The 19,450-nt window shown below is 34.3% G+C and overlaps 2 protein-coding genes across 2 annotated transcripts; both read left to right on the forward strand.

Moving 5' to 3' along the window:
- Nucleotides 1-2,039: 2,039 nt before the first annotated feature.
- LOC133335636 (probable ATP-dependent RNA helicase DDX27) lies at nucleotides 2,040-4,730 on the forward strand. The gene is made up of 4 exons (XM_061543945.1): nucleotides 2,040-2,148; nucleotides 2,213-3,049; nucleotides 3,240-3,972; nucleotides 4,048-4,730. The coding sequence occupies exons 1-4, from the start codon at nucleotides 2,056-2,058 to the stop codon at nucleotides 4,728-4,730; spliced, it is 2,346 nt and encodes a 781-aa protein (XP_061399929.1). The 5' UTR covers nucleotides 2,040-2,055.
- A 7,930-nt stretch (nucleotides 4,731-12,660) lies between these two features.
- Nucleotides 12,661-18,892, forward strand: LOC133335637 (Golgi pH regulator). Its single transcript, XM_061543947.1, has 7 exons — nucleotides 12,661-12,702; nucleotides 12,772-13,042; nucleotides 17,597-17,822; nucleotides 17,880-18,064; nucleotides 18,117-18,298; nucleotides 18,360-18,545; nucleotides 18,617-18,892. Exons 1-7 carry the CDS (start codon nucleotides 12,661-12,663, stop codon nucleotides 18,890-18,892), a joined length of 1,368 nt encoding a protein of 455 aa, XP_061399931.1.
- The last annotated feature ends 558 nt before the right edge of the window (nucleotides 18,893-19,450 follow it).

Here is a 19,450-nt window from a genome sequence, read left to right on the forward strand (position 1 = left end):
GATATTTGAATGTTCAGTTGTTTAGCTAAAAAGGGAAGTATAACAAAAATACTCACCAAACTGTGAACGTGATCCACTAGAATCATTCGATATATCTATGATTTGAGAACTATTGGATTCCTCGTCTTCGTCTATATTCTCAACATGACTTGTAAAGTCGTAATCATCATCATCAAATTCACTTACGCTGTTGTACGTTTCTCCTGTTATATCAGAAACGGATGAGAAGTTAGCCGACTCTGTGGATGAAAGCTCGTCTAAATCTAAAAATGAATAGAGAGTTATAAAAATATATATTCATAATTCGATATCGCCAATATTACTTCCTTATATTTGAACTTTACATACTTAATGGGTCCTGTGGTGGATCCTTGGATATAATTTTTTCTGGCTTTATAATCGTCGCAGGACGCTGCTTTACGATTTGAGGTTTTGGAACAATGTTTTTCTTTAAAACATTTGATGTTGAGGGAATCGGAACACCTTTGAAAACTGGTGCTATCTTTGGTTTTGTTTTGTCCAATACAAGAGAAGCGGGTCGAGGGGAACTTCTCGTTCTATCATTAATAATATTAAATCTTTTAGGTATCACCTTTTTAACAATTATGTTTTTTCCTTTAGGTGCCTTATTAATGCCGCTGTTCTTTGTGATATCCAACTTCGGCTTACACGTTGAAGATGCTATGTGAAAAATAAAATTACGTACAAGATTCCGCTATACTTGTTAATTACTTACAATTCTTCTCTGCACTAACTGTATCTTTTGGATGTTTTGTAACACTTTTGGTTATTTCGAATTCCTTTGCAATTTGCTCTCCTGTCCAAAGAAAATAAATCAATAAAACAAATGGGTGTTGAGTACACTTTCAGTTACCTAAATCGTTTATCAAATCGATTGAATCCAATGAAGGTCTTACTTCACGTTGCTGATTAGTCTTCGGCAGGTCTGAAAATGTTAGTACACATTTTAGAAATTTACCAGTGCACGTATTAACTAAATTAAACGGAAACACTCCTGAGCATGGAACACTCAAGAAATGGTATGGGTCATATTGCTACCACTTACCACATTTAGGCTGTTGTTCTTCATTGTCGTCGTCCGAATTGTCATCAAATAGGCAATTGAATATGTCTTGGTCTAGCGATGATGAGGATCCTTCGTCATCGATATTTTCATTTGGCTTGGTCTTCTTCGAATCTTCAGCAGCTCCTAGATTTAAAGCTTTAACGAAACCAACGTAAATGAAAAACCTTTAGCTTTTTATTGCCATTCACACGCAAGACAATGAATAGGATTTACCCGAATTTCGAATTACTATTTCTTCATACTCTTCCAAGTATTCAATATCTTCCATTTTCATTTAACACCGGAGCATGTACACAAGCATTTTGCGAATATTGGTTGTGTTTATATCTCAACACTGCAAATATACAATACGCATAACAGGGAATGTCCGAATTCATTTATATCTCGAAAATAACAAAATATTTATTCTATTTTTGCAGTTTTCGAATATTTATTTGCAAATAAGGAATATAGAGCACGAATATCCCCGTAGCGTCTTTGGGTTTCATTATTAGCGTCGGATATTCAATACCAAATAAATAACTGGTAATTCCAATGGCGGGTAAAGTTAGTGATGTCAAATTTGCTTTAGGGCCAAGGCCCAATCAGCGCGTTGCGCGCTCTTTGCGTTTTAAATGGATTTATTGAGAGAACATATACATACACATATTCTGTGCAATAATCAAAACAATATTTTTTTAAAATATCGGTAAGCAATACAATCTTGAAAACATCCAACAAATTCATATATTTTTTCTGTTGGTGTAGGTGTCCAAATTTCGTACGACCGGCGTATTTCGATGAAAACGTCAAGGGCATACGCCCAAATTTAGGTGGTGCCGTTACTCGGAATTCATTCCGTTTGGTACTCTAGGTAACACAATCTGGCAGCACTATGTTGAGTCTTCACGTGTAGTGTTTCTTGTTTTTTTATTTGCTCAGGGTTCAGTTTTCATTTTCATTTCAAAAATATCAAAAATTCAGACTAAATGACCGTAATTAAAAATATGGATTTGATTACGACAATTGAGGACGATGCAGAGGTTGAGAACCTATCAGAAGATTCCGATGCCGAGGTTGAGGTAAGAATTGATATTCGAGGAAATAGGTGATGGAATTTTCATGTCGTAAACACCTTCCTTTCAGTACCAACCCACGAAACTAAAACAAAGGAAAATTACGGAATTTGAAAAGGGATTTGAATTCGTATCTTCGGTAAAGGAATATAATAAAGATACCTGGGATGATTTGATGAAATATGTAAAACGGAAGGCACGTACAAAAACGGATGACAAAATTGCGGAACGCTTAAGAAAACGTGGAGACGGCAGCAGTCATGAAGTACATAATGATGATGATAGCGATGAGGAACTTGATATCTCCGAAGATGAGCTGAAACATGACAATCTTCGATTGAGGGAGAAAAAACAAATAAAAAAGAAGAAGAAACATGCGGACAGTGACGAGGAGGATAGTGAAAATGAGGATGAGAAGATGAAATTTGAAGAAGCCATCGATTCGAATGAGGCTATCACTTCGTTTTACCAAATGAATCTTTCCAGGCCCCTAATGAGAGCTATTGGCGTATTGGGTTATATATATCCAACGCCAATCCAAGCTTCAACGATCCCTGTTGCTTTACTTGGACGAGATATCTGTGGCTGTGCTGCCACGGGTACGGGTAAAACTGCGGCGTATATGTTACCCACATTGGAGCGTCTCTTATACCGTCCAATGAACAATAAGACGGTTACTAGAGTTCTAGTGTTGGTGCCAACACGTGAGTTGGGTGCTCAGGTGTACCAAGTGACTAAGCAACTGTGTCAGTTTACAAACATAGATGCAGGTTTAGCTATTGGTGGTTTAGATGTCAAGGCCCAGGAAATTGTTCTGAGACAGAATCCAGATATAGTGATTGCCACACCTGGTCGTTTAATTGATCACATTAAAAACACGCCAAGCTTTACTTTGGACTCCATTGAGGTAAAATAAATCGGTATACTAAAATCTTAATTGAATTGACATAGCATATGATGATTCAATCCTTGCGCTCCTAGACACTATATGAGGACATAAAACCATGATACGTATATTGCTACGTATCCTGAATTCGGTTTTAATGTACAAATATCGTGTGCCATTTGTAGTGTGGCTAATAACAGTTTTATTACAGGTTCTTATTCTCGACGAAGCCGATCGAATGTTGGATGAATATTTTGCCGAACAGATGAAAGAAATTATTAATTCATGCTCAAAAACCAGACAAACAATGCTTTTTTCTGCAACAATGAGCGAGAAAGTTAAGGATTTGGCCGCTGTATCCCTCAACAAACCTATCAAAGTTTTTGTCAACAACAATCAACAAGTTGCATTCAATTTGCGCCAAGAGTTCATTCGTATTCGCGAGGACAAGGAAGGCGACCGCGAGCCGATTTTGGCCAGTCTTATATGCCGTACATTTCATGACCATTGTATGGTTTTTGTGCAGACGAAAAAGCAAGCTCATAGACTTCACATACTGCTTGGCTTACTTGGTATACGTGCCGGCGAACTGCATGGAAACTTAACACAGCAACAACGTTTGGAATCACTAAAGAAGTTCAAAGATGAGCAAATCGACGTTCTTATTGCTACCGATGTGGCTGCCAGAGGCCTGGATATTGTTGGTGTTAAGACTGTCATCAATTTTGTAATGCCAATAACTACAGAACATTACATTCATCGAGTTGGTAGAACTGCTCGGGCTGGTAGAGCTGGTATTTCGGTATCATTGGCGGGTGAAAAAGAAAGGAAAATCGTCAAAGACATTATAAAAAACGCTGAAGGATCTATCAAGAATCGCATAATTCCTCCCGAGATCATAGAAAAATATAGGAAAAAGTTGATAGCCCTGGAACCGGAGATACGTAAGTTGAACATGTGTATGTATGTATGGTCATACGTCCATTTATTAACTTTGTTTGATTTTGTTCTTAATTTAGAAAACATATTAGATGAAGAGCAAGCTGAGCGGCAACTTGCCAAAATGGAACAACAATTGTCAAAAACTGAGCGGAAGTTGCTGGGCAATTCTAATGGTGAACATCGAGACTGGTTCCAAACGAAGAAACAGCGCGAAGAAGAGAAGGAACGGTTAGCTCTGGATTCTACTGGCGGAAAATCGGAAAAGCCAAAGAAATCACAAAAACGCGAATATGGCGGTGACGGCGAAGATGGTCCACCAGTTAAGGATTTAGCTGTCAAAAAGAAAAAGAAAGAGGAGCCCAAAAAGAAAACCCCTGAACAACTTGCTAAGGAAAGAGCAATGAAAGAAATTGAAAAAGTGTCTTTAGTCAGGGCAAAGATATCAAAGTTACGAAAACGCCCCGGTAAATTGAGCGCCGTGTCCGATGCCCCCGCCAATAAAAATAACTCATCGAGCAACTCCAATAAGCGAGGAGGTAACCATTCGGCGTTTACTAACGATTTAACTGATATAAGTCGTAGTGGTGCATTGCGCCTACGATCAGAAGCAAACCGCCATAAGAAGATGAACAAGATTACAGCCAAAAAGAAGACCAGCAACGTCAAACTAATTAATAAGGCGGGCAAAAATAAGTTCAATAAAGGAAAAAGCTTTGGAGCGCCCCGCTTTACGAAAAAGGACAAAGGCAAGAAAAAATAGGCGTTAATATACCGTGTATATACAATCTAGTTCATAATAATAATATATATTTCATGAATCACATTACGGGATTTGAAAATTACAAATTATGTAAAAAATCAATAAATAATTGATTGAAGCAATTGTTATCTCACGTTTCTACCGTCAACCACGTCAAGCTGGTTCTCTGATGGCGTAAGGTCATGATTGAGGCTCATTTTTAGGCAATAGCTGTAAACATCTAGCAGTTCCCAACACCAGTGCATCATTTATATAAATGTTATACCTGGGAAATTATGTTGAATACAAGTTGTGAATATTCCATGATCTAAGACTGTCTCAAAGAGATTGGTGAAAATTGCTTTCAGCTTAAATTAGGCGTAGGCCCACTGATTCTTATGCTATGAAATTCTGTAGCGAATAGTAGTAGTAGTAGCCGTAGGCGTAATTAAAACTTAAAAGTGTATGCTTGCAAAGAGTTTGAATTTAAAAATATACGAACGCACCCAAATATTTCCTCGTTATCATCTCAAAGTGATTCTTCTTATTTTGAGAGGTTTTGTTTGTAATAACGCCGTTTAGTGTCGACTATGAAACAGCTGATTAATGTGGCCCTCGTCTCGTTTGCTTCCACCGCGGTTTACAGGGTTGTAATGTACAATCCATGAATGTGAGCTACCCTTAAATTTGTCATCAGCGCGTTATCATATCAAAGATTTGTGCAATTGTTTCTTCTTCTTATTATTATTATTGAGTTGTGTTTGTTTATTAACAAATAAAACCAATAAAACAAGGAATTTGACAAGGATATTACGATATTAATATTAAAAAGTGAACATTTTTGAAACAGCATATTCACAAAATATTTAAACTAATTTTAAATTCATGTATCAGCTGAATAATAAATCAAAATGGCGAACTCTTAATTTGTTTGGGGTGTCTTTGCAATAATAATTTTCCGAGGCAAGAATATTTTATAAAATGTTTATTTGAATTGCAGTATTTTTAAAATTATAAAGCTAATGAATTTTGAATTCCATGGACGGACTTCGCTCCTGTTCCCATTAAGATCCCAATACAGATGGAAATGAAATCTATAAAGTGCGTGAATTTTGGGCAAATTCTCATGGGAGAGAATTTTGAATTATTTATTATATGCAATATATGTAAACGTGATATAAAGGGCGATGTGAAGGATTTTTTGCAGCACCTGGATTCATGCATAAATTTTTCCAGGTTCAAGACTGGAAGGCACCAATTGAAATATCAGAGTGAGAAGTCTACCCATGAAGTGGGAAGGACAACTAACGATATGAATGAGGTTGGTTGGTAATTTTCATTTGCAAATGTTCATAATAACTATTTTGTAACTCCTACAAATTATTTTAGTTTCTTATATACGATTATGCCGACGTGGAATTTGTAAAAATAAACAATGCTTTCATTGACCTGCTGGACATAGAAGAGGAACTGCTTAATCCAAAATGGTATACCACGGGAAATAATGGTAGTTCCTTAAATTCCAATACAAATAAAACCTCCCAAAAACAGTATGAGGTATTAGTTGAGGAGGTGACGCCATTCGTACATTTCAAGGAATCCCCCATAAGAAATGGGGTTAAGAATCAGAAGGTGCAAAATGACTCCAGAACTATGGCGAAAGGAAAGGAACGATGTGTGGCAAAAACAAAAGGAAAGTGGACGCCTTCTGTTGGTAACATAGTTAACGGAATGGTCCATGAATTGGAAAGAAAACAAAATGTTACAAATTTCTTACCTGCATCTAATAAAAGGATTAAAATCGCTGACAATTCCTCAACGGCTAACATAGGCTTAGGCCAAACTAAGGTCGTCCCCCAAAGCAATATGTTTTCAGCAAAAGAATCCATTTCAAATTCGTCAACTTTTAGCAATGAGTTGAAAACACCTACCAAAGAGAAGGAGACTGCCCAGATATTGAACAAACTTTCCAGCTTGGGATTACAAATAAAGCGCACTAATCCTAAAACGGACAATACTTCTCCTGCTGATAGCGTTGTTACTGATGAAAAGACATTGCAAATATTGAGGAAGCTCCAGTCTAAGGGAGGTATGAAGGTCAAGTTGATTAACAAACAAATTCAGAATAGGAATGCCGTCAGTCCTTCCATTGCAGTGACGAAATCCCATCAATTAGCCAAATCAACCGCAAAATCCAACACAAATAACTTAATAATTAGAAAAGTAAAATAAAAAAGTCGTGTTTGTATTCAATGAGGTACATTTGTGACATTTATGTTTCTATTCCCCGTAAATATGCAAATGAGTTTTTACGATAACTCAAGAACTATTAACCTTGGACCTACATAGTTTTCGTATGAATTGTGATAAATTCGAAAATTGGCGATTTTCCTAGGTCCGCCATTTTACCAATTTTCCAGCGAAGCCAGAGTCACATGTCTGGCTCTTTCGAATTTTTGGTTTCAGTTGTTTTAGTGGGGGGTTCCCTTTAAGCATTTATGGAATCGAAATCTATTTGAGATTCTTTTGCGTTATTGTTTGGAACAAATTCACTTTACGGCAGGGTTAACCAACCACCACATATGCATTGGCTTTGATTGTGTTTGTCTCACAGACAAGGCCCGTGGTGATCATTTTTCGTGCTTATTAAAGAAACAAGCGACAACACAACCTCCTTCATCAATTTCATACGAGACTAATTCTTAAGCAACCACTTGGTGGTGGAATTAGAGTGGTGAACTGTCGTTTATTCAACAAAACTATGATTGTATGAGTGCACACAGAAAGCGCCCGCGGGCGCTGTGGTGGCGATGGTGGCTTTACGGACACCTCTCAGATTATTTTGAAATTCATACCATAGGTGAAATAGACGACAATGGCGTTAATCTGACTTTAGTCATCTATATTTCTAAAACCTGATCATTAAAATATGAATAACAATTGCTATTGGAGTACAGGATTAAGGTAACTTAACAAAATTGTACATGTTTGTACGAAAAGTACTAAACTTGGTGCAAGTTGTATTTACGTGAACAGATAGAGCTGCAGTATAATTTGGAAAATTCGTAGTTAGTACTAAATTTATTTATTTAATTTGGATTTTGCTTGAAAGGGTCAACATAGATGGTGTACGAAAAGTACTAAACGGCACTAGATTGGAGAGAGCTGGATACTAAGGAATAATCACCCCCATTCTGATGTCGTCGTCGACACGAAACGACGTCGAAGAGAGTTGTCTTTTCCAAATTGGTATTCCCCAAGATCTATTAATAAGGTCACCAAGATAGCAATCGAAATCGGAAAACAGCTGTTTTTTCAAGTCTAATGTCAAAATTTTCGACTTTGTTTACGTTTTCATAATGGAAGTCAATTCACAATAATGCATTTTGACAGCAAACTTGAGAGGTATCGATAATCAGCTGGTCTCCCTTGGTGACCATGGCCTATAAATAAGGTCACCAAGGGAGACCAGCTGATTATCGATACCTCTCAAGTTTGCTGTCAAAATGCATTATTGTGAATTGACTTCCATTATGAAAACGTAAACAAAGTCGAAATTTTTGACATTAGACTTGAAAAAAACAGCTGTTTTCCGATTTCGATTGCTATCTTGGTGACCTTATTAATAGATCTCAATAGTATAGATATACGTGTTAATGGATTAATTATTGAGTTCGTTGATCGCATAAAGTGCTTAGGAGTTATTGTTGATAGCAAACTTGATTTTTCTGCTCATATTGATGCTCTACACCCTAGAGTAATGAATATTCTTCGAAAATTATACTCAACTGAATTCTATTTGCCACGATTTGTAAAGAGAAATCTTGCTTATTCTCTGTTAATATCGCTTATTTCTTATGGTATAGAAGTTGTATCTGGCACCACACATGAGCATTTTAACAAAATAGAAAAATTGTTCAATATGGTTGTAAGGTACGTTTATAATTTACGTCGATCAGATCATGTTTCAGCTTATGCGGCTGAATTTCTAGGAGTACCGTTTTCTGTTTTCGTAAAGAAAAGAGTTATTTCGTTTCTATATAAATCTGTCACTTTAGATCTTCCCGGTGTCCTGCGTGATCGACTTGTTTTCATAATCTGGAAGTTAATTTTCCCGCGCTATTCCACTTGTTTATATGAAAGATCTTTTATTATTCGTTCGTCACGTTTGTGGAATCAACTTCCTGTTGAACTACGACATTTTTCTTATTCGCGCAGTGTATTTCAACGCAAGTTTGAAGATTTTGCTGTTAATTACATGCTGGACTAATGTATTTTTTAATTTGTTTGGTAGATGCGACTTTATTCAGTTCTTTTGCTTAGATATTACCAACAAAGTCTTTACTGCTTTATTTTTACATGGCTGGGGAGCCTTTTCTGCTTTGTAGTTTGTTAATTAAAATCCATATATTATGTTAGTATATGAACTGTTTAGTTTTAAAATGAATTTAAATATGCTTTAAAGTTTGTTACTTAGAATTCATAATTTATATTAAGATATATACTGTATAGCTATAAGATGCGTTTTATAATGTGAAGTACACTTTTGTAGTTTTGGCATGTTGCGATATTTATTGGCCAGATGGCTTTTTCGTGGCAATAAAATAAATAAATAAATAAAAAATAAATATATATATATATATATATATATATACTAAAAAGTAATTATGGGTCTATATCGTTTCTTTTTGGTCGTTGCAAACACATTTACCAAGACATAATGCTCTGTGCCACAGTGCGGTGAAGGATACAAACACATTTTTGCCCAAAAATATGCAACAAAATAAACAGCTGACCACATTTTTAGAGATGTGTTTTTGTTTTTATTGATATTATTATCGATAAATAGTCGACATCGTCGCATGAGTGTTACAGAATACCAAATCAGTGTCAAAGTGATGTCGATGCGAAGTGATGTCGAAAGAGAAACGTCGTCGACAACGACGACAACATACGGAATAGGGGTGAATAGAATTGAGATATGGAAGCATATTACCATGGCCTATAAATAAGGTCACCAAGGGAGACCAGCTGATTATCGATACCTCTCAAGTTTGCTGTCAAAATGCATTATTGTGAATTGACTTCCATTATGAAAACGTAAACAAAGTCGAAATTTTTGACATTAGACTTGAGAAAAAACAGCTGTTTTCCGATTTCGATTGCTATCTTGGTGACCTTATTTATAGGCCATGCATATTACTTATGTGTACTAAATGGTAATAAATATGGTACAATTAGTTTTGAGTGAGCGGGAATCCTAAAATTTGGAATTAAAATTAAGGGTGGAGTGTAGGATTTAGATATGAATGTAGTTTTACATGGTACAATTATAAAAGGTAACAGCAAATCCCAGCTGATTTGATTTCAACGTAATACTAGTGTCAATATGAATTTGACAAATTATGTTTTTAAAAATCACCCAACAGGAAAATTGGGAACGCATACAATTTGAAATTGTTCTTTATTAATGTGCTTCCGTATTCAATTTACTCAATCTGCCTGCTGGGAAAGTTTGAGGAAGCAAATCTTTCTTGAAGGAATAACTCGCTATTCCCAGCATTTTCATACGTGTTACACATATATATGGCAATGGCTCAATTAAAGGAAAGATGTGGAAGCGATAGTTTACATTTTAAATTTGAGTAGAACTTACAACAACAAATTTCCATGTGGTTGTTGTATCGTTTTTTGTACAACAACACTTGAAACATTTTTGATAACTATTGAAACATTTTTGGCAAGATCTATTAATAAGGTCACCAAGATAGTAATCGAAATCGGAAAATAGCTGTTTTTTCTCAAGTCTAATGTCAAAAATTTTAAAAATGAGGAAGCAAATCTTTCTTGAAGGAATAACTCGCTATTCCCAGCATTTTCATACGTGTTACACATATATATGGCAATGGCTCAATTAAAGGAAAGATGTGGAAGCGATAGTTTACATTTTTCTGTCAAATGAGTTGACACTAGTAGAACTTACAACAACAAATTTCCATGTGGTTGTTGTATCGTTTTTTGTACAACAACACTTGCTGTTACCTTTTATTATTTGACAGAAAAATGTAAACAAACAAACAAATTATCATCAAATTATTTTTATTTTGAAAATGGAATATTTACGAATCCTCAAAATAAAAATTGAAAAACATGAATGAAAATCTATCAAATTTATATTTCTATCGCTTCCACATCTTTCCTTTAATTAAGTCATTGCCATATATATGTGTAACACATATGACAATGCTGGGAATAGCGAGTAATTCCTTCATGAAAGATTTGCTTCCTCAAACTTTCCCAGCAGGCAGATTGAGTAAATTGAATATGGGAGCACATTAATAAAGAACAATTTCAGATTGTATGCGTTCCCAATTTTGCTGTTGGGTGATTTTTAAAAACATAATTTGTCAAATTCATATTGACACTAGTATTACGTTGGAATCAAATCAGCTAGGATTTGCTGTTACCTTTTATAATTGTACCATGGTTAGAGTACAGGATTCAGACCGTGTTGGAAATCCAAACTCATAAGTACGAAAAGTACCAAATGGTACTAAATTTGGATCTATGAGGACGCATAAGGTTGGAATCCTGCAATTTATGATTAAAAATAAGTGTGGAATTGAGAAAGTTTTAGAATCTCGTACTTCTACAAAAAGTAATAAATGGTACTGAATTTGTTACAATTTGTATGTTGGTGAACGGATGGAGCTGGAATCCTTAAATTTGGACTTAAGGTTTTTATTGAAGTCGTAGTTTTGGGTACGAAAATCACAAAATTTTGTACAATTTGAACTTTTGTGAACGGGTAGAATTTGAATCTGAATTTTGCATCTTAGGATACTGTGGGAGTGTAGGATTGATATAGGTTTGGAATATGGATACAAAAATACTGAATGATACCAAATCTGGTACTATTTGCTTTTTAATGAACAAACAGAACTGAAATTTCAAAGCAGGTTTGGAATATAGGTACGAAAACTACAGAATGGTACTAGATCTGGTACAATTTTGTTTTTAATGAACAGACCAAGCTGGAATTCTAAAATTTGGATTTGCGATTACTATTTGAAAGCAGGAAAGACTTTCCGTTGCAACGGAAGGCCAACCTTTAATGAGCTAACTGCCATAAAGTCCAGCTCTGATTGCGCCATTTATCTTACTAGATCTATTGACCGAACTTTATTTTGGTCTGAAGATTCTTTTAAACTAGAGTGAAGTTAACGGCTAAAAGTTCTGAAGTAAGAAGCAATATCGGCAATTTTCGATTAAAATCCCCCAAGCTGTCACACGATAGATTTTTCTATCGACAGATCGAAAATTATCAATTAATTTGTTGTCGACGTTATCGGTGTTATCGGTAAGATACTACGCTACGCTAATTTTGTCAAATATAAGATGGTCGACCAAAACACGAAAACACTAAAATCTTAAAGTTTAAAAATCAATTATTTAAAAACAGGTATGTATCTCTTTTAAATGGAAAATGTTGTATTTATTTTGATTTATTTTTTTTGTTATATATTTATAGGTTGTCATCGCACTTATTCAGTTACAACAAAACAACCAAAATAATTTCTTTATACATTCTCGGATGGCTTTACGGCGGTAATTAAGCCATTCCTTTATCCAGCCGTGTTAAAGATCTTCCTACGGTAGAACTAGATTCTGAGGATGAATTTAATACAACAACTTTTTTAAAATAATTATATAAAACTGATAAAAAAAAAAAACTGCAAAAACAACAACAATACAATACGGGACAGCAAGCCCAATGTTTTGGGGATTTTAAAACCGATTCTATTTCTACGAGAAAGTCACGCATAGACACGCTTGGAAGAAAGGCGCCAACATCAACAGGTACAACTAACAAAGCTGTTTTTCAATAAATCTTGGAAATGGTTGGATGAGAGGTGGTGTACAATAACAACTAAAGTTTTTCCGGAGCGAAATGGCTTTCTTGGAGGACACAACTATTGTATTCGTTTCACAGGTATGTGCGGTATGTGCCCTTGGCAAATAGCCGTTCAACACCAGCTCCACATTTTAATTTAATTTTCAGGTACTGTTTTTTGTTGGTGGTTGGATTTTCTTTGTCAAACAACTATTCAAGAACTATGAGATTCGCCACATATCAGTTCAGCTTATATTCTCTGTGACGTTTGCTTTGTCGCTGACTATGTTCGAGCTAATTATTTTCGAAATTCTGGGAGTTCTGGACAGCAGTTCGCGGTATTTCCATTGGCGACTGGGTCTAACGTCATTGCTTCTTATGGTCATAGCTGTTATTCCACTGTACATCTTGTACTCGGTCATACACAGCATATCTTTTGGTAAGTAGGACACGAGGAATTTATAAAGCAATTCAAACTATTTTATTACCAGCTTTCAATGCGGTAGCACATTCTTTTTCAAATATATTGGGAAAAATGTGGGAAATTGCCAAATTAAATGGCAAGGTTTGTTGGCAGTATATTTTTTATATATAAAATAGTGGAGGGGGGGGGGGGGGGTGTTCTGCAGAGCCTCAGCATTCTGATTATAATATTTAAGGTTCAGTAAGCATAGTAACTTAAAAATAACAGGTGTACTGAATGGGAATTAAATACTTTTCATTTGCATTTTCTTATTAACAGCAAATAACAAAGATTCCCAATGCAGTGGTGCAATTTAAAATTATTGGGAGATACTGTAATTTCGAAACTTTTCTTTTTTAAAAAAATACTATTTTTTTCTTAAAATTGGGAAAATTTTAAATATGTATTCTAAAGTACGATTCATTCAAATAATCAGTTTTGAGTGGATTTCTACAAGATTAGACATGGTTTTTACACAATAGATTTATTGTTGTTTAGTATATACATACATACATGTACGGAAGAGAGCCAATTTGACTCACTCCTGACTTTTTTTGTGAAGAAAACTCTCTCAATTCGATTAAAATAAAATGTTCATTATCGGAAAACTAATAGAAAAAGTTTTTACATATAAACTCAATTTCTATACACTTTCGAATGGAGTTGCAGATTTAATCCAAGCTTCGCACATCGTAATATCATATTTCTTCCAAACATAAATCATGTTCGAAGATGGAGAATATCAGACAATTCATTCCAGTATCTCCCCTACAAATGGTCAAAATTTTGCAAAAATAATTATTGTATAATATCCGACCCAAATTTTGCACAACGTAGTATTTTTACCTCCATTAACAAAGGGTCCATATAATACCCTTGTCAAACTTTTCATGAAGAAAGATTAATAATCCAGTATTGCATATGGGAAATTACAAAATTCTTTTAAAATTCCATTAAAAAAATTTTGAAAATTTTTTTTGCGAGCACATTCATGATTTTTGGTACATAGGTTAAGAAAAATATGCTGATTCGAAATATGTTCGCGTTCACAAATTCGGATGCTGCGCACAAAAGTTATAGCGATTTTAAATCTTGTATTTCAAATATAAATTAAATTAATTCCTTTTTGTTGTAATTCGCGAATTTCTTCACAAATGGTTAAACACATTTGTTTTCTTTGCATACTAGTCAAATACGGTTAAATTGTGGCGAAAAACAAATAGAAGCATGAAGATATATGAAATAAAATAATTGATGATGATTGTTAAATATCGGTATATTCATCTGATAACAGTTTCGACTGTAAAAATGGCTAAATATATTGCAGTTACAATACATAAAAATTATCAATATTTAAAAGCATGCAATTCGCGTATTAGTTGAAATCAGTTGATGCGCATGTGGTTTAGGTATAAACCCAATGAATGTCTTTCAATAATTATGAATTTTTCGATGTTTAATTTAGCGGTCAAAGTGTGCCGCCCGATGCACTTTACTATGCAAAAGCCCTAAAAATCACGCAACATCCGATTTCAGTAATCTCCTATAAAAATACACAAAAGGACACCTATTTTTGGTACATAGGTTAAGAAAAATATGCTGATTCGAAATATGTTCGCGTTCACAAATTCGGATGCTGCGCACAAAAGTTATAGCGATTTTAAATCTTGTATTTCAAATATAAATTAAATTAATTCCTTTTTGTTGTAATTCGCGAATTTCTTCACAAATGGTTAAACACATTTGTTTTCTTTGCATACTAGTCAAATACGGTTAAATTGTGGCGAAAAACAAATAGAAGCATGAAGATATATGAAATAAAATAATTGATGATGATTGTTAAATATCGGTATATTCATCTGATAACAGTTTCAACTGTAAAAATGACTAAATATATTGCAGTTACAATACATAAAAATTATCAATATTTAAAAGCATGCAATTCGCGTATTAGTTGAAATCAGTTGATGCGCATGTGGTTTAGGTATAAACCGAATGAATGTCTTTCAATAATTATGAATTTTTCGATGTTTAATTTAGCGGTCAAAGTGTGCCGCCCGATGCACTTTACTATGCAAAAACCCTAATAATCACGCAACATCCGATTTCAGTAATCTCCTATAAAAATAAACAAAAGGACACCTATTTTAAAAGAATCGGTTAAGAACCGCGGATGTGCCTCCACAATCGATTTTGAATAAAATACGCATATTAACCGCGTATCGATATATTTTTGAGCTATTTTCACACAGATTCGCGAATATGATAACACAAGAATGAATGTATGTGAAATCAATTCGAAGAAAAACGCGATTATATACGCGAATTTGTCAAAATAAGTTTTTGCAGTTTTTCCCACATTCAAGGTACCTATATCCGCCGTTTTATTGGGCGGAATTGAACATGGATGGGCTCATTAGATCTCACACATAAAAAAAACTAAAATCACGCGGCGTTCCACGGAATTTTAATGGACTTTCTTAATTTTAGACTCAAAAAATATGTTTTTTATAAAAATTTACGCACCAAATTATCGTCTTTGGAACCCAATTGCAAAGAAGCTACGGTGGGCACATTCATGAGATATACACTAAACGAAGCAAAATCACGAGTTCTACAATCATATAATTAGTTTAGTCCATTATCGGGATGCGCATCCTAATTATAAGAAAAATTCAAAAAACACCGAAAATCCGGCTTCAAAATGTCAGCATCCTTTTTGGATGCTGACATATTGTCCATGGGGTATTCTGCAACTTAGTCACTGATCACATGTGCGTGCGTCGTGTAGTTTAGCCACAAATCAGGAAGGAACGCAAAAAAACTCGTTGGCTTCAACACATTTTCACCCATATTTTTACATTACCACCATCACAGCTTCCACGCAACTTATTATTTATTACCAATACTTTAAGATTATGACAAAAACACTTCATTTTATAGAAATGAATTTAAATTATATGAAATATGTTCATATTTCGCGAGTTATAACCTTGAAAACCTCAGCTTCAAGGAATTTAAAAGATTTTCGTAATTTCCCATATATGTTTCTAAATGTCGGCAGCTATATTTGCTATTTTAATAAAATAAATCTAAACTTTCTTAATACAATATAAATATGTAAATGGAATATTTTTTATAACAATGTTTTATTTAAGGGAACCCCCCCATTCTCGATTTTAATTTTTCAAGATTTTCAATGGGCTGGTAAATGAATACAAATGCTTGTTAAGGTTTGTAACTTTGCACATATATAATTGATTTAAAAGAGAAGAAAAATAATTTACAAAAAAAAAGTTTGTTATTGTTTTGTTGTTGTTTTTCGTAATTAAATAAAAGTCCTTATTTTTGATGGCGGGCATGATAACTCCTCACAGGAACATCGGAATCCGAAAATTCCAACGGTGTTAGAAAGAGTACATGTCTGGCTCTCGTATGAACTAGGATTATTGACTTCGCTCTAAAATTAACAAAATGGTGGACCTTTGAAAAAATATTTTTGGAAAATCGCCGATTTTTACCAAAAACCAAGTTAAAAAATAAGGAAGATCTTCACCGATTGGCTTCATCCTAGTTCATACGATAGCTATACACTCACAGAGAAACGTTGCAAAATTTGGAACCGATTGGATTATTAGTTTTTGAGTTATCGTGCGAGTTATTTTGCGTATGGCGGAAAAAAATGTTTAGAGAAAACGCGTTTAAAGTTTGAGAAGCCCTTCAGCCGTCACTTAATGCTGACACAATAAATCGGCTATATCTTCAAGAGTTCTTGAGATTTTCACTTGAAATTTTGTAGAGACATTCTTTAATCAGTGTAGATTCGAATTATATCAACAACAATTTTGACCCAGGGAATGAGGGGGGTCCCCTTAAAGGAAAAAATTAATATTATACATATAATTTTTCTTCAATTAAAATACGACATGCCGACTTTAGGGATATGTAATGCCTGCAATTGGAAAGAAGTTTGCAATAATTGAAAATTTATTATCAATATTGTTTTATAATTTGAAGTTTCCTGACTCTGTAATCTTGAAAACAATTTACATCAACAATGGTGATGTTTAGATGGTGTATAATTTTTTTTTATGTTCTGCATTTGGTGGTCGTCCGACATATTCTTGAGATTCTCTTTCTCCATACAGCACAATTTTACTTTCATCTTCCCATAAAACGTTTCTCCATTTTAAAGGTATTTTTTTTATCAAAATGAATGTGTTACTTGTGCTATTTTATAAATGCATAAACATTTATGAAACATTATTTTTCAATAAAGACGAATCAATTAAAAAAATGCATAAAAACTTATGAAAAATTAGTTTTCATATTATTTGAAATTGATAGATAAGTTATAAATTAACACAGAATTATGATGCCAATTTCTCAAATCAGACTACCTTCTACATATAATTATGTCATTCAATGCATTTTCGTTGAATTAAAGGGTGAACATTTATTTCAAAAATCATCGCTTCTAATTTGCTACTTTTATCGATAAAAATCTCACTAATTATACATATTATATAGTCTCTGAAAAATGGGTCCGAATAATGACTGTTTGCTGCTGGTTTGTATTTCTGTATTCCTTGTGGCGCATTGGAGAACCTTTTCCACTACTAAGCGTGTCAAATGGTATATTCACGATAGAGCAGGGAGTATCGAGAATTGGGGTTATTGGGGTTACAGTAATGGCGATTCTTTCAGGATTTGGTGCTGTTAACTGTCCCTTCCAAAGCATGACGTATTTTATTCGGTAGGTAATTTTAATAGACACGTCGTAAAATTGTTAAGATGATGTCCTCTCCACTAGGCCCGTTTCTCAGAGTGATATACTTAACTTAGAACGCCGACTTCTCCTAACTGTAGACATGTTAACGGGAAAGAAGAAACGCATTGCATTGGAGATGCACCGAAGGAACAAATCAAATCAGTCCCGCCCCCGTTTATGGAATATTCTAAGTTCAGCGGTGAACAGAGCCGACACTGGAGGCGAAAGTAAGTGATTTGCCGAAATATTGTTTACAATGTTAATTTCAGACTTTGATAGATATAAATCAGTTGCGTATGGAGATATATGGCTTAGAAGAACTGCTGAGACAGTTGTTTCTCGAAATCAATTACTTGAAAAACATGCAGGAACGTCAGAAATGGTCGCAAACACTACAAGGCAAATACTTTAATGTGATTGGGCATTTCTTCAGTGTCTATTGTCTGTATAAGATATTCATGGTATGAAACATAATGGCGTACATTGACGTTGGAACTGACTAACCTTTGTCACATTTTACAGTGTTGTGTGAATATTATCTTCGACAGAGTTGGTCGGAAAGACCCAGTAACTAGAGGTCTCGAAATAGCGGTTCATTGGTGTGGCTTTGATATAGACCTGGCATTTTGGAACCAACATATATCCTTTTTGTTAGTGGGATGTATTGTTGTAACATCTATAAGAGGTTTGCTGCTGACATTGACTAAGGTAAATAGAGGATATTTTCTAGCAAAATTGCCCATCACTTTTTATTGCGTATTATTTTCGTTTCATTATAGTTTTTCTACCGCATTTCGTCAAGCAAATCTTCCAATATAATCGTCTTGATATTGGCCCAAATTATGGGCATGTATTTCTGTTCTTCGGTATTGTTAATGCGTATGAATATGCCAGCCGAATATCGTGTTATTATTACCGAAGTACTAGGCAACCTTCATTTTAACTTCTACCATCGATGGTTCGATGTAATATTTTTGGTGAGCGCACTATCCACGATTGTGGTTTTGTATTTGTCACAGAAACCCTGGAATTATGTCGATACAACATTGGAATAAACTGCATTTTAATTTACCTACTTAAGAGTACTTTTGTTTGCAATCTGCTAAGAAATTCCTAAAATTGTCCTCATGACACGATGACATCATTTTGCCTACTTGTAATCAGATTATAGACTGTGTTTGTACGCCAAAATAAAAGTTTTTATTTTTAGATTTTATATTATTTTTCACGCGTACGGAATGAAATATATATTGCACAATATTATTATTTATTGTATTTGTAAGAGACTTCAGATAATAAGAAAGACGACTATGATTTTTTATAATAAATGTTATTGTTTGTTTTAATCAAATTCCGTTGCATTTGTTTGTAATGGGTTATATGGGTTAGATATTATAGTTCTGCACATTTCTAACATATGTTTTTGTTACATTACGTCCTTTTTTAAATGTAGACACCACTCTTAGAAAACGCCCGTCGTATCTGCGAATTTTATTGGAAAAGCTGTGTAGTTATCTAAGAACATTGCCATTCACTCCTTAATTGCAAAGTTCCTTAATTGCGTGTAAACTGTAATTTCTAAGATTTTTTTTTTTCAAATTAACCCATATATG

The sequence above is a fragment of the Musca vetustissima genome, unplaced genomic scaffold (genome assembly GCF_032173495.1).
Source record: "Musca vetustissima isolate MV318-11 ecotype Yass unplaced genomic scaffold, APGP_CSIRO_Mvet_v1 utg8222, whole genome shotgun sequence".
Classification (NCBI taxonomy): Eukaryota; Metazoa; Arthropoda; class Insecta; order Diptera; family Muscidae; genus Musca; species Musca vetustissima.